The sequence below is a fragment of the Syngnathoides biaculeatus genome, chromosome 6 (assembly GCF_019802595.1).
Source record: "Syngnathoides biaculeatus isolate LvHL_M chromosome 6, ASM1980259v1, whole genome shotgun sequence".
Classification (NCBI taxonomy): Eukaryota; Metazoa; Chordata; class Actinopteri; order Syngnathiformes; family Syngnathidae; genus Syngnathoides; species Syngnathoides biaculeatus.
The window spans coordinates 26,904,669-26,921,561 of NC_084645.1; the positions used below are offsets into that span (position 1 = coordinate 26,904,669).

The 16,893-nt window shown below is 44.7% G+C and overlaps 1 protein-coding gene across 4 annotated transcripts in view; it reads right to left on the reverse strand.

Annotated features, from left to right (window-relative positions):
• tmem117 (transmembrane protein 117) overlaps positions 1–16,893 on the reverse strand; it is a 46,847-nt gene that overhangs the window by 10,971 nt on the left and 18,983 nt on the right. For all 4 annotated transcript variants that reach the window (XM_061821641.1, XM_061821639.1, XM_061821640.1 and 1 more), the window contains exons 4-6: positions 9,486–9,585; positions 5,114–5,211; positions 3,462–3,621 (exon numbers count right to left, since the gene is read on the reverse strand). In XM_061821641.1, the coding sequence (XP_061677625.1) occupies positions 3,462–3,621; positions 5,114–5,211; positions 9,486–9,585 (358 nt within the window). The remainder of the gene's footprint in view (positions 1–3,461; positions 3,622–5,113; positions 5,212–9,485; positions 9,586–16,893) is intronic.

The window sequence follows — 16,893 nt, forward strand, 5'->3', positions numbered from 1 at the left end:
AACTGCCATGTGCAAGGCTTGGCCACTGCCAGGAGGGGCGTGGCCATGACAGTGCTCTGGGCGGTGACACCTGTCACCCCTCACAGCTGTTTCGCAATGGGACTGTAATTAGCCATTTAAGTTGAAGTTTTTGTCACTGGCATTTGCCAGTTCGTTGCCTTGCGTTAGTGAGTTGCATTCACTTCCTGTGGGACTCTCCGCTCTACGTGTAAGTTAGAGTAACCCTAGTCACAGCGATTCTGTGCCCTTTGTTTGATCCTGTCCTGTTGAGTTGTTAGTTTGCCTCACAGTCATCGGACTTTGCTGCACGTCTTTTGGATCCCGCCTAGCCTAGCGTTTCTCTACCTCCGCCTTGTCGGACTGCTACACCCAGTGTGACGCAGTTTCCGGAATAAACTACAATGAACATTATGCCTCCGCCTCGAAGTCCTGCATTTGGGTCCGCCCACGAAACTCAACGATCTGATCCGCCACATCATTTTATGAGGCCCGCAAAAGCAAACCATCTCCTTTGATAATGTTGAGAAGAAATATGTCAACCGAGTTTTGTTATCAATTCCTGTTCTAGAACAAATCAATTTGCTAGTCTGTATTTGTAAAAGGATGAGGAGATTGTGTGTACATTTACACAACTTCACAGTCGTGATGGCCTTCTGATGGAAAGCATAACTTTGTTGTGGCCGGAGATAAAAATTATTTTGACTCTAGTCATTCGTCTCCAATGAGCCGAACACGGATGTTTCGATCACGTTCAGTACGTTCCCGTCATGTTCTGATGTGGCGGCTCCTGACATTCCTCATGTTCTAATCAAGTTCTGACACATTTTCCACATTCTATCAAGGTGTTCTACAGAAGAAATGTAGACGGCAGGCGGTTTTGTGGCTCAAGAGGACTTGAAAGAAGCCCCCTGTCGGCCCTCCCGGACCGAGCACCATAGCAAAAGTCAAGAACCGTATGGCATCGGGGACGCAGCCGGAAAAGCTACCATACGTAGACCCTGGCTTGCCCATACAACCGTGACAAAACATGCCATAAACGCAGCAGAATGTGCGAAAACTTGAACGCACAGTCAGATACAGAGGAAATCTATGTGCATCAAATTTTTGTCAAAGTTTACAACAGCTCAGCTTCTCATTTCTTCTTCTTCTTTTCCTTTCGGTTTGTCCCGATTAGGGGTCGCCACAGCGTGACATCTTTTTCCATCTCGTGCATTTTCCTCACTAACACCCACAGTCTTCATGTCCTCCCTCACCACATCCATCAATCTTTTCCTAGGTCTTCCTCTCGATCTTTCGCCGGCCTCTCCGCTGTTTTATAAACTTTGCCCTTCATCCTGGCGGAGACTCTTCTGTCACATAGAACACCAGACACCTTCCGCCAACTGTTCCACCCCGCTTGGACCCGTTTCTCCACTTCCTTGCCACATTCTGTATTGTTGACCCCAAGTAAATGATTGTAAATAAGTTTATGACAAATAGCGAAATTTGGTCATTTCCCACAGCACAGCTGACGAGCTTCCCACCGCACATCGGTTATGGCCCCGTCACACCATGACGTTCTGGTCAGCGTTCTATAGCGTTCGAGGAAACGTTGCTAGTCGCCCACGGTCGCCGGGATAGCGCCAGAAGAGCGTTGTTTGAACGCTAGTGAATGTCAATGATCGCTGTGAATCGGTGGAGAACGCCGGTCCGGAAAAAAAGTTTTGAACATGCACAAAAGTTCTCACTGAGACCAGCGTTCATCAACGTTTAATTTTAAACGCTCGGCGAACGTTCAAGATGTCGTCATCGTTGCACGCGTTTGGCTATCGTGAGTCAGTCGTTACTGTAGCGTTACTTAATTATTACTTAATCGTTTGCTTTGCAGTGAACGACTCACTGGCGACCTGTGAACGACCACTGAACAATCCCCGAGCGCACACGGCGTGTAACTAAAGTCAAACGAACGTCCTTTGGCGTCCATTGAGCGTCATTCGTGCGTTTCCCGAACGTATATAATAAATAAATTCTTATCTGCAGTGCTAGTTGCTGAAGTCCGCACCCCACCTTTTTTTCGTCTGGGCGGCATGATGCTGACTGTTCAAACTCACGAGAACAACTGAAGTGAGTATGAAATCTCCAACGTTTTCGTTCCCGTTCCACTGTGAAAATTACACGCCAGCAAGACGCTATTCTGTCGTTATTCACCCGTTTAGTCACACGCTCGTCTAACATTGACAAATCGCCCGTCGCGCGCCAGTGACACGTTAGCACACGCTAATGGTTTTTAGGGGTATCTTATTTGGTCGCTGTTACAAGCTTCTCGTGCGTTAGACACACGTTAATCACACGCCACATGTGTCATCCTCATTTGAGAACGCTGAAAAATAGAACGATTGAAATGTTCAGAGAACGTTGACCAGAACGTCATGGTGCGACGGGGCCATTAGCAATCACTGGCCCAAGTTACTATAATAAGTCACGCTGACATTAGCGCGTGTTTATTTGTATATCTAGCCACGTCTCATGACATCATCTGATAACGCAGCGAAACCAAGCTGTTATCAGCTTGCCGTGATTGGGATCGGAGACGACTCGGCAGGCCCCGCGTTCACTCTTGGAAACAATAAAGAGCAAGTTGAGCCATTTTTCAGAACCGCGCAGTGGAAAGGGGGCATAACTAACCGAGCGACTGTGATCCAAATCAGATTTTTCATTCACGCTTAGTAGCCGTTCCTCACAGTTGGTTGTTTTTTTTTTTTTGCGATACAAAACAATACAATATACATTTGCATATTCATGAGGCATACATAGTGTGGCAGGCCCTATTGATGTGCCACGCTGCGGTTTAGGTGGAGTGTGTGTGACCAATCTTTTGAGTGATCATGAAAGGAAATGAAGGCAGTTCACATTGTAGAGCAGAGCTGAGAGTTCATGTTGGGTGAGAGCTGCGTGCGCATTTCGGGAGAATATATCAACATATATAGTGCTTTATACACACACACACATATCAATCCATCGATCCATCATCCAAGCCGCTTATCCCCACAAGGGTAACGGGAGAACCAGAGCCGATCGCAGGTAGCTTCAGGCGAAAGTCGGCCTACCCCCTGAAGTGGTCTCCAGTCAGTAACAGGGCAGATCAACGCCATCACTAAATCAATCGATCCCACGCTGCCCGCACCAATATATATATGTATATATATATATATATATATATATATATATATATATATATATATATAGCGTGTATGCGCCTCCATATATTTGTGTCCACCCCGGCCGAGAATGATTAAACGCTCCGCATGCTGCTCTGTGCCGCAGCTCCTCGTTGATGAATTGGGAGAGAGGGACGGGAAGACGGGAACTGGCAAAAAAGACGGGTAGCGGAGAAACAAGCCAAGAAGCGTCCCAGCCACTGTACCCTCATTTTGTGTGTGCGCCCGCGCTGCATTTAATTGGCCACCGGGGAGCGCTCCTACCTGCATGACAATGAGGAGGTCGAAGACCAAGATGAACGAGGCCAGGAAGGCTCTGGAGACCTCATTGCTGGGCAAGAACCCTCGGTTCAGCTTGTCCCAGTTGATCCAGTCGTAAACGATGGCGAGAACCACCACTGACGTCAGCGTGACGAGCACGGTCCTGCGGCGCGTTGTGCCAAGCGGGGCGAGAGAGAGAAAGACGATATTTATGAATGAATTAAGAGGGGAGCTCAACCGTGAAACAAACATTAATTTCCCCCCGAAATCCAAACAAGATGACTCTCACATTTATTACATGGTAGAAGAGAAGAAAGCGGCGCGACCGAGGGAGTCAACATCATGAAGAGCAACGTTAGACAGTGTTCCTGACAAGATAAACGAAGCGCAATTGTGCGTGACTTTCTCAGAATTGCGGCGACTACAAATGTCAATGTTTTGTTTTTCCTCCCCATCATGTTGCAATAAAGTTTTTAAAAGGCCGCATTTTAAACACCGCGGATATTTCGTAGAGTGCAGACCTCCGCCTGGGCAGAAACCTCATTTGAACCGGCAGCGCTCACGCTGTTAAGATGGATTCGTGCACATGCCTGAATAATGTCGTTATGATCCATTGTGATGAGTAAGGAAACAATAAATACATAAATTTGAATGTAGTACTTCAAAAGGATACTAGCAGCCTTTGGATGCTCTGAATAAAATACTTTTCAAAGATTCAAGGACTTTGTCATTCCAACACGCATTTGTATGTGCCCGGAGGAAACCCACGCAGGCACAGGGAGAACATGGATACTCCACAGAGGTGGGGTCTGGGATTGAACCCGGGAACTCAGAACTGTGATGGACATGGAGACAAACAGCCGCACTCACAATCACACCTATGGGCAATTTAGAGTGTCAAATTTATGTTGGGTGGCACGGTGGGTCAGGTGGTAACAGTTCTGAGGACCCGGGTTCGATCCCAGCCCCCGCCTGTGTGGAGTTTGCATGTTCTTCTCGTGCCTACGTGGGTTTTCTCCGGGCACTCCGGTTTCCTCCCACATCCCCCCCCCAAAAAAACATGCAACATTAATTAGGCACTTTAAATTGCCCCTAGGTGTAATTGTGAGTGCCCGCCTCCTGCCCATTGACAGCTGGGATAGGCTCCAGCACTCCCCGCGACCCTTGTGAGGATAAGCGGCAAAATACAATGGATGGATGAACACGATAATTAAGACTGTAATGTGGGGAAGAAAAAAAATCATTTGAATGTAATTTGGATTTCTCGTACTGATCATAAAAATGTACAGTGGTCAAACATGAGTGAGTGATCCTCTATTCTTGTTTGTCCTCTGCTTCTCCCTTGGATTCAAACACGAACCTCTGGGGAGACATTTACTTGTTGGACTGAGGCCATAAAAGGGTTTGGGGGGGGGGGGTTCGTCGTTTGTTTAGGAAGTATTGAAAGGTCACGATGAAAAAAGGCGAGGATTTTCCCCTGTGACCTTGCCATGTTCATCGATCCCCCGCCCATTCTTCTAATTTAAAGGCGCTGACACAAATGATGGATGATTAACACGGCTATTGATTGCTTGTGGCCCTTTGATAGGCTGCAGATGTACACACAGTTCACACTGTAAATCGCTTTTGTTTAGCGAAAACAAAAGACATCTCACCAGAAGAGGACAATCCTATTGTTGCCTTGTTTCCAGAACCTTCTCGCGGCTTTCCCCCAGTGTGGGTAATTATTATCCTGAAGCATCATATCTGTCACCTGCGGAAAGAATTATAAGACTTATCACTGAGACGCGCCAGAAACACGCTAGCGGAGCGCTAACAGCGCCGGTAAAAGTTAATTACTGGTGTGGACTGCACACGACTGGGACAACTTCGCTTTTTCTTGTACAGTACTAAGTTATTGTGACAGTCACAAATATTAATTTAAAGCAAAAAAGTCAAGTGGTCCTCTTTTTGTTTAGTTTACAACTAAATACTGAGAAATACACAGTGTAGAAGTTCACACAATCAGCTCGGCCTAAATGAGGCAATTCCATTCCATTCCAGTAGGTGGCAATCATGCAGAGACACCCTTTAATTTAGAGCGGCACTGAAACTGAACAGCTTTTCCTTTATTTCCTGTTCCACTACCCAAGCAACCACTCAAGAATCAGTTTATCAGTCACTGTGATTTGATGGGAGCGCACGCCCCGAGCGCCATCGCACTCGCAAATCTGCAGTCGAGCACGAAAGATCGCGCACGTAAAATTTGTTCTACTTCCTAGTTTACCTGACACCGCCCCCCTCCGCTCGTAAAGGGGTACCCTCATAATTAACAACGGAACACACACCCGCAACTTTATATCTGCGGGCATGACTGGTGGACCACACCTGTCACTTTTTATCTGCGGGCATGACTGATCACACGTGACTGGTTTATATTCGATAGCTCTTGTCCCTGTTGTGGTTAAAAACGAGACGAAGGCTATGTCAGCTGACTTTGGGTACGAGAAGTGGGGATGAGTCGATTTCAAAGCCTTTAACACTAACATTTCTTTCAATAAAACTAAAATTTGTGCTTTTGAAGATGTGGGAGGAGGCCAGAGTTCCCAGGGAAAACGGTGGGAACAGGCAATCTCCACACAGGAAGGCAGGGGATCAACATTCAAACCCACAACCTTAGAAGTGTGAGGAAGGCATTATAACCACTTGTGCAATGTGTTGCCACTAACTTCAAATAAAAAAGATACACTGTAATTTCCGGCCAACAAGCCAAGACTTTATTCGCACGCTTTCAACCTGGTTAATGCGGCTAATTTTTGCATTTTTTATAACAGCCACATGGGGGCACTCGAACGGAAAAGGTAAGAGTGAGACGGATGGAATATATGTCCCGAGGAAGTGACTTTTACTGACCCTGTTAGCGCTCTGCTAGCGTGTTGCTGCTGTGTTACTGGTGTGTCTCAGTAATATTTACCGCTAAGTTTTATTTTAACCGGTCTTGCTAGCGCTAGCGTTAGCACTAGTTTTAGTGCGCTAGCACAGCACTAGCATTAAACTCTTTCTGTGTACCGTCTTTCTTTGTAAATATCTCGTGTTTCAATGTGGGCGCCTGCGGCTTTTACACAGCTGCGGCGTATGAATGTACCAAATGGTATTTCCTTTACAAATGTACTCAGTGAGGCTTGCAACCAGGTGCACTCTGTAGGCTGGGATTTACAGTATCTCAATTTTTTTGTGATTTTTATTTTCCCACCTTGGAAACATAATCTGGGATTTGTGCAATTTACTTCTCCATTCTTCAAAAAAAAAAGGTAAAAGCACTTCCTCCCCGTTCAGGTGAATGGCAAACCGGACTGTTGACTATTAGCACCCTTGAGAACTTTAAAATGTGTACAATGTCCATTCTTAAACACAGAGAACCACCAAAGATGACAATAACTGATGTTTGCATTGTATTTATCTTTTGACAGAAAGAAAACAAACAATCATGTCATCACACCTAGTTAATGCTCGTTAGCGTAGCATGTACAGGAAGTCAGCGCTGCCATTTTCCTTGGTGGTCATGTGATGTTCCGCATATAACGGACTGTAAGGAACATTTATGAACTGTCAACTTCAACATTCACTGGTAGTCAACCAAATTTTCTGCGACTGAACCATTTTGAGAGAAAAAAAAAACATTTTTTCTTCGAAGAAAGTACTTGAGAATCCACATTCCACACTGCTATGGAGACAAGGCTGCAGATAGTGCTGTTGTCGTGGATAAATATTGGACTGAACGAGATGCTAGTGGTGATGCAGAGGCAGATGCTGATCTTGTCCGCTCACGTCGAGGAGATCTTGTTGAATTAATTGAATGCACATTAAAAAAAAAGAAAAAGAATCATTTCCGGAATCAGCGCTTTGCCGCAACGTGCCGGGCTCCTCCCTCTCCGACCAGACGTCTACTTCCAACCCATCCAAATCCTCCTATCGAGTCTCTCGTCCCATGGCCCGTCTTTCCCTGCAGTATGCGGAGCGGAATACTAATGCGACCCGCCGCGGAGCTTGTCAACTTGTCCCAGCTGCGTGCGTGCGGGTGTTGAAGAGCTCTTCTCTGTTTTGTTGACAAATGAACAAGGGGGGGGTGAAACGGCGCATTGGCCTGAGGGTTTGCTAGCACGCCAAAGTGGACTAGAAAGGATACACGTGACCTGTGAAATAGGTGCGTGCTATTTACTTGGCGTACTCCCCTCTCGAATACTTTAGCGCTTAATACGGGACAATTGTTTTAAATCGTTAGAACCAATGAGGCAAAAAAAAAATGAAAAAAATGTGAAATTCGGCCAGAGCGGGAGAATGTCATTTGTGCTAACCGGTTAATTCAAAAAGGGATTCAATGAGCCTCACGTTAACGCGTCCAATTCATCTCCCCAATTTGTCGTGCGCGGTCAGACTCGGCTTAACTTTAATCAAGCTAATGTTGCGTTCACATCCTCTTGAGAGAAACGATGATTAGAGTTATGTGCGAGCGGAGTTTGGCCGGGTGAGGGTTCAAATGCACGAGTAATTGAAAACCACAAATATAAGTGAATAAATTAATACCTATTATTCACGCCTAATTTGCGTGGTCAAGTTCGATTTGCTGCAGGCTGGTTACAGTTTCTTGCAGATACGCGCGTACGCGGAGAAATGCATTCATATTTGTCTTTACAGGCAACTTTTATTAGGGACAGGTAGGGCCAGTGATCATATAAAATAAAAAATCGTAAATTTGAATCTGTTTTTATATTAAGGGTAGGATGACGAAATACTGGTTAGCGGAAAAGCTCCAACATCTCCAAAACAGACATGTTAGGGTAATTGAAGATTCTAAATTATCCATAGGAATGAGTGTGAGTGTGAAATTTGTCTGTATGCATCCTGTGATTAGCCGTCAATTAGTCCAGGGTGTACCTTTTTCTTGCTATCGAAAAGAGAATTATATTACACAAGTATTAAAAAAAATAAAGGTGTAATGAAATTTTGATTAATATAATTGTCTTCACAAGGTTTTATAGCCTTATAGTGCGCTTTCCATTTTGACTAGCTTGCCTTCGCCCTTCTTAAGTACCGTAATTTCCGGCCTATAAGCCGCAACTTTTTTCACATGCTTTCAACCCTGCGGTTTATGCGGTGATGCGGCTAATTTGTGCATTTTTTTCTAACGGCCGCGAGGGGGCACTCGAGCGGAAAAGGTTAAGAGTGCGACCGGTGGAATATATGTCCCGAGGAAGTGACTTTTACCGGTCCGGCCCCGTTAGCGCTGCGCTAGCGTGTTACTGCCGTGTCTCAGTGATTTTTACCGGTATGTTTTTTTTTTTTTAAACCGGCCCTGTTAGCGTTCCGCTAGAGTTAGCGCTGTGCTACCTTGTTGCTGCTGTGTTACTGGCGTGTCTCAGTGATATTTACTGGTAAGTTTTATTTTAACCGGCCCTGTCAGCGTTAGTGCTAGCGGGGTGCTAACGTTCGTGCTAGCTTTAGCACAGCGCTAGAGTTAGCACTAGCCAGCATTAAACTGTCTGTGTACTGTCTTTCTTTGTAAATATCTCGTGTTTCAATGTGGATTTCAAAGTGGGCACTTGTGGACTTTACACAGCTGGGGCGTATGTATGTACCAAATGGAATTTCCTTTACAAATGTACCGAGTGAGGCTTATAACCAGGTGCGCTCTGGAGGACGGGAACTATGGTACTTCAGCTCATTTATTGGATCACATTATAATGTGCACGCGTTCCTATAGAGTATTAAATTACTTCTACATTCACTTACACATGAAAATGTATGTAAAGTATGATTTGCAGCGTGTGGGAATGAAGTAAATCACTTACTATTTTGATTAGAAGAAATGTTGCTGTGAACGCGCCTTAAAGATTGACAGTATGGGTCTGACATTAAAATAGTTCTGTATGTGGCCGCTGAACTACAATGAGTTCTACACCCCATTTATAATGTATGCAACAAACCTTTTGTGACCCAAGCTCCTAATGCAAATACAAGTATAGATCATAAAAAAAAAATGAACCTCACCATCCACGCAGTGACAAAGTCCCCCATCCAAGTACCCACTGCGGCGATCTTCATAAAAGTCGCGTTCCTGATCCCCATCTGATCCGTCACCATGTGAAGCCTACAACACATGACAGAATAACAAATATGACCAATGGAAGGCGAGAAAACAGTTGCGCTAAGTACACTGACGCTCGCTGTCCGAGCCAATCACGATCAATGTCAATCTGTGAAAACGACGAACTCCGTCTCGACCTTCCGCGGGGACCTCGGGGATCGTTAACAATCCACCTCGGCGACAACGCAATTTCTCCTGTAGCGCCACGTTGCATTTCGGCGAGGGTGAGTTTGGCAAATGATCAATTGGCTGCAGCAATTTGCCTCGCGTCTAAATGATTTCAAATCAGCACTGCCATATCCCAGTGAGTTGTACACGCTCAAGGGCATGGGCGGTGGGGGAGGGCAGAAGAGGGACAATGTGATCTTGCAACAATATGAAATGACAAACTTTCTTGGAAAAAAACCAAACAAAAACAAAGCTTTTACTCTCCAGCTTCGCAAACTGAACCACGCAGCTCCATTTTCTGCGGGTAAAGCGCATAGGGCAATTGGGGGGTGTGGGCGGCGGGGGAATGAAGTGGGTCACTTTGATGTCAGTGAGTCGCAGGAGGAGGGGTCCTTGAGCCCCTCGGCCGTCTTAGGACTGGAGTGGAGCAGGTGGGTGTCTCCCCTCCCCCTACAGGTCATGAATATAATGGATGGGGCGCCGGTGAGGGTTTCGAGGGGCTGAATTTCAAGTCAATAGCGCCATTTATCTTTGTTGGCCCTCAACCGATGCTAATCACAATAGTTTCTTCTGCACAAAGTACTCGCCTGGAACCTTACTGGTGGAGACAGTAGATCATGGAAGTACACCCATTCAGGCAACAACACCAAGTACACCAGCTAGTCAGATACGACGCGCCTCTTTTGAACTGCTTGCCGATGTCGACGCTACGCTAGAAGTAATTGTCTCCATGTGCCCTGTGATTGGCTGGCAACCAGTTCAGGGTGTACCCCGCCTCCTGCCCGTTGACAGCTGGGATAGGCTCCAGCACTCCCTGTGACCCTTGTGAGGACAAGCAGCAAACAAAATGGATGTATGTATGGTTACGTATTGATAGCACACAGTATGGCACTGAAAAAAAAAAGTAAATCTGATGAAAATCGATTCAGAATTTAGCTATTTCTGACTTAATCAACAGAACAAATGATTGTCTCTTAAAAAATGAAAATGTAATGGCCAAAGTCATTTGCTTTCCCTCACTGGGAGCACCTATTAAAAGTGAAGAAGTTGAACCAACATTAAGAAACAAAACATAGCCACTCAGAATCTGAAGAGAGATGGCGGAAAATCCTCGCAGGACCAGCCAGAGGTCGATTCTATCACGGAGCAATATAGTGGGGAGTTGAATATAAAGAGAGGATCAAAGTGAACCTCTAAATCTGTTCGCTTGTCAAAATGTGTTAAATGAAAATACCAAACTGAAAATGGAAAACTCGAGCTTTTCTTTTACCGTAGGGTTAGGTTGAGGTATTGATTACATACAGCTATAGATACAATGCCTAGAATACTTAAATATCTCTCACAATAAAGAGTTAGACACCGTGATCTTCGAGAACTTTGCTTCAAGAAATTCTCAAACTGAACCTCTTTAAATTTCAGTCGAATCCCCCTGGTCCGCATGAAAACAAATATTAAAGCTTTCTATTTAGACCAAACATCACGACTCATACCATCTGTGATTGCGCACCTGGGGCAGATTTGACAGGCTTGCTTCAACGTAAACGTCCCATCACAACCAACCTTGATTGGGGCGGGGGGGCGCATTAAGCCTGTACGGTATTCCGAGGCTCGGCGCCGATCCCGTCGGGAGTCATTTACCCGCAGCAACGTTCTAATCGATACTCCTGGAAATGCTGCCAAGAACCACACGCTGGGATTTAAATCTAAAAAGGCTACCCTGACGCCAACCTCCTGCCCTTCACACATATTTAATTGAGCAACCCCAGTGCCAAAAGAGGCTGTTTTCCATTTTTTTTTTTTGCGAGGCTCCCAAGATGAGTTTGGAGACTCTTTGCGCCGCATGATCAGAGACAGAACTCTGACTTATTCATGCTGACTGAAACTTTAATGGCCTTTAGAGTCAGTTTTGGCCTAATGAGAGAATCCAGCGTAGTGGAACATTACAGTACAGTAGCGTCATGAATAATCGGCCACAAAATGGCTCCCGTGGCTTAATCGCAGCGCCAGTGTCAACGCCGGTGCCAACGCTGTCGGCTCAGCCATCTCAGATCCTCGGTGGGGTGTTATCAGGTTTACCACGCTTGTTCCATCATTATATTCAAGGACGTTTCGGCGGCTTTTAAGTCTCGCATTGAAGCAATTAGCATGCTCTATTGAGGCTACTGACATCTGCAGTTTTAAGCTCGGACTGAACCACACTATCTGATAACCAAATTTATTTGTAGCATTAAAGTACTACTCATCTTCCCCCTTCTGTTCTGCTACTGTCAATCACTCATTTTCACATGTGGTATATAGATGGGGAATTGTTTTGAAGCAAGGCTTAACTAGTGCAGGCTAAGAACAACCAAGTACAGACAGATTTATTGGATGAGCAAAGTGATCTATTATTTTTTAATGACTTCTTGTCTGTAGTAGCGAACATGAAACACCATCATTGATCGTCCAAATAGCCTTTTTTGTAGTTGCTTGAACTCTAGCGTGCTCATTATCTTTAGATTGATTGAATTGTTTATAACTATATTAAGAGTACCGCCTTTTACAATTCCGTCACCATAGGACAATCCAAAAAGTCCCATGGCATGGCCAACTTGTACACTTCTGAAGCCACCATTAATGCTGAGAGGAACAGATGCTGCCATCCAAGCGACGTCTTTTTCAGTGACTTCCCTACTCATAGTAAAAGAGTGTGAGTACATTGAAAATGGGTGCAGGCACACTATTCAGTGCAAAACTACAGAGAACACGGACGGTTGAGCAACTGAAGTTGTACATAACGCAAGAATAGGACAGAATTCCAACCGTATAAAGCTTCACCAATTCGTGTACTCAGTTCTCAAAACCTTATTATTATGGTGTTGAAAGGAAAGTTGATGTTACACAGTGGTAAACATGGCCCTGTTCCAGCTTTTTTGTAGATTTTGCAGGCATCAAAATCGGAATGAGTGAATATTTACAACAAAATAACTAAGGTTCATCAACTTGAACATAAACAGTCTTGTTTTTGTCGTGCATTCAATTGAATACAGGTTGAAAATGATTTGTTTGCAAATCATTTTCAGTAATTACGCTTTACACACCATCCCGAGGTCATTGGAATGGGAGTTTGTAATGTATTTGTACCACAACACCGAAATAAAACAAGCAGCATATTGATATTTGTTTCAAAGTGCTGACTGAAAAAAAAATGTAAAACTGCACACTATGAGCTTTACCTCCTATGCCATCAAGCACTCTTGACTTCTATTCATATTTTTTTTATTTATTCCGCTTGCGCATAAATGCCTTCATAGAGTTTTATTGAAGTGTTGAGTCGAATATCCCGTGACCGTGACCACGCAAGTGACCTCGTGTTGCTGCTGCCTCCGTAAATGGCTGAACTCAATGAAACACGAGTGACCTTGGATGTCTACGCATTGAAATGCATTAGCTGCCTGGCACTCATAATCAGCGATGCGGCCGAATGTCATATTTACGGTGTACGACGCTGAGGAGCGCAAGTTACCAGGAAACACAATGCTGTCGATAAAGACGATCCTTTTTTGCGAACTCCATCTCTTAAAGAAACCTAAAGCTCCCATTTCGAGGAATGTATTGACGCAGAAATTAGATTATTGCTTCTTGCCCTTTGCGTCTTTCATGACTGAAAGTGAATATCATCAGGAAATACCCTGACGGTCTCCCGTTTTGTAGCTCTCCATTAATGCAAAGACCAGAACCAAGTGTTGTGTCTTGTGAACATACAAATGCGCCTTGACAGAAAATGGCCTCGTTCTGCGTGACTCCCTTGGGATGATCGAGCTATTATTGTCACAAGTTGTGAAGACAATTGATTAAGGTCAAAGGTCACTACTAACTAGCAATAGGAAATGGTCATGAATTCATAACACAGTCACTCACATTTGACGAGCACGTTCGCGCCCATGCGCCATCGCACTCGCAAATCAGCGTAGTTGAGCACAAAAAACCACGCGTGTAAAATTTGTTACGAGTAGAAAAAAATAGAGCGGCACAGTGGAGCAGCTGGTAAAACGTTGGTCTCGCAGTTCGGAGGTCCCCGGACCCCGCCTGTGTGGAATTTGCATGCCCCCCCCCGTGCCTGCGTGGGTTTCCTCCGGGCACTCCGGTTCCTCCCACATCCCAAAAATACGTTGGACACGCAAAATTGCCCCTAGGTGCGATTGTGAGTGCGGCTGTTTGTCTCAATGTGCCCTACGATTGGCCGGCAACGGGTTCGGGGTGTACCCCGCCTCCTGCCCCTTGACAGCTGGGATAGGCTCCAGCATCCAGAACTCCCCGCGATCCTCGTGAGGATAAGCGGCGAAAAAAATGGACGAATGGATAGAAAAAATAGATATTGAAAGATGTCGCTTATTTTGTGTAGTCTTGACATTAATTTACGTGTTTATTTCATAAACGTTAACAAAACAAGCCTGCTCCTAAACAATCAGTATTCACCCGGAAACAGGAAATGCAAAGTTAACGGAACTGAGCGTGTTCGGAAGTGATGTTCCGAGCTGCTTCACGTACTGCGAGCACATTTACGTCGAAAGTCATCAACATCATGAGACATGTGAAAAGAAATTCGGTTCCACCAGGGGTGTTCAATGCGTCGATCGCAATGTTGACCGTGTAACGGTGTGCCCCAAAAAAAAAGACGTTAGCCTATCATCCACCTCGTCGCTTAATTCAGGTGTGGTCAATATGTCGGGCGCATGGTTTCTAGCAAGCCGGCCTCCTATTTACGGCAGTCGCGGCGATGCGTGTGTGCACCCCCCAGCCCCGCCGGTCAATCGCGAGAGGCTGGCTGCTTGAAAAGCAGATTTTGGGGGGAAAAAAATCTGGGCACCCCTGAGTTACACTTAAATCATTTCTAGGATATAACACAGGTAATGTTTCAGTATCTAACTATAATAAGTATGAGATTGTGAATTACTTTGACTTGATCTAAATTCTAATGTTAGACTATTCTGTCCATATATCTAAATGTGAGTGGTCATTTTCCACCGTGGTACCGCGTTATCTTGAAGTTGAAAACCTTTCCCCTCTCCGTGCTTTAGGAAGATCTAGATCATCTACTGCTAGCTTTCGTCAATGGATTGACAATAGATACCGCCGTAAATTACGCGAGATTATAACAATACATCATGATGAAACAAAACAATTTGATTATATGAATATTTAGTTTTGAAATTGAATGTTTATTCTCCTCTTTAAAAATGTCTGTCTCAGTCTGTGCAGTGTCAATAAATTATGATTTTGGTATTAGTTAACAACTACATACTCGGTATAACAACTCAGTAAATTATTTTAAGGTCTTGAGAGTCCAACCCTAATCACACCCGCAACTATAGGGTTAGGGTTACTATATCTAACTATATCTGCGGGCACGACTGCTGGACCACACCTGTAACCTTATATCTGCAGGCATGACTGACCACACCCGTACATTTTTCAAATGTGAGTGACTGATAACATAACCACTGTTCTACATCTGATTCCCGAGTGGTTACAACGTAGAGTGATCAGTTCCTACTTGCATAGTTATGGGGGAAAAAAAATTCTGGCTTCACTTTCTTTTCATCCAACTCCTCTCTTCTAGTTTTGTGCAAAATAAGTAATTTTTGCTTGGATAGACACAACCTTAAAATCACGTCAGGAAACATTCAGTGAATGTCACAAACCGTGAAGTGCCACCGAAATAGCATTGGCCAATGTTATTCGCAAGTAAGCAAAGTAAGGCGACGACAGGATGCACAAACACAGAAAAATGCTAAACTATTCCCAGTAGACACAAGAATGTGTCAATGTTATGATCGTTAATGTTACCTCCTGCTGCTGTTTGCCGTTGAGTCTGGCAGTGACATATGGAGTGGACCGTTGACACGCCCCTACACTGTCCCAGAAAAGCAGCAGAAGATATAACGAGGAAGGAAACGTGTCACCTCGCCGCTTCTAATAACGCAGAATTCCGAGACGGTAGTAAAGACCAACGCCTTGTGCAATGGGAGCGTGTGTTGTTATATCATAAGTCATTTTGTGACATAGCTGCATGTGTTGTCTGTAGAAATGTGAGAGAGAGATGCGTTTCCTCAAGTGTTCCAATGACACGATGATGAACCTGATTGAGTGACCAGCAGCGGTTTATGTCAACCATAAACAAGTACTTGGGTGCAACACACTATTAAAGCATATACGTTACATGTTAGTGCCTGTTCCTGCCAATGCAAACGCGCTAGCGGCAAGTACCGTATTTTCCGCACTATAACGTGCCGTTAAAAGCCTTTAATTTTCCCAAAAGCCAACAGTGCGCCTTATAATCCGGTGCGCCTTATATATGGATCAATATGGACCCCTTAGCGCACCTCCATCTAACGGATGCATAGCGTAAGCCCAGCCTCTACTGTAGCATCTATTCTATGCGCCTTATAATGCGGTGAGCCTTATATATGAGAAAATGTTTGGAAATAGGCCATTCATTGAAGGTGCGCCTTATAATGCGGTGTGGAAAATACAGTAGTGAGGTTGATGCTGTGCAATGGAAAACAAGTTCAATATTTGACTTAAATTGAGGAAGTCTGATCAACGATATATGATGATGATTAGTATTAAACTTGGGATTAAACGAATCAAACTTTAGTGTCCCCTGGCAAGTCTCAGCATCTCGCCCCGAACATTCTGTCTTCATGATGACAACTTAACGGTCCTCTTTTTGCCTTATTAAAGCCATAATTCCTCTTTCTGCAACATTTGGTGCAGAGCAGGGGTGCCCAGACTTTTTTTTACCCCAAGATGTAATTTTCAAGCAGCCAGGCTCTCGCGAGTTACCGACAATTTTAGGGGGGTTGGGGGGGGGGGCTGATGATGCTGATGCTCCCAAACCGTTTTATGGTTAACGTTATCTTGTCTTCTAGGGTTGAATTGGCTTTTTGTGCACTGTATTGTCTGTGCTTTCATCCTGGATCAGGCTGTGCCAAGGTGGAATTTTAAAATTATACACCATCTCATCCTGCGCTTTCCACTTTGGCTTCAGACCAGACCTGTCCCACTCGGAAAATTGAAAATCTCGTCCAGTTTAACCACTTTTTCTTTGATTATTCACATACTCCGACAGTCATTGCATCTTAAAACAACAACATTTCC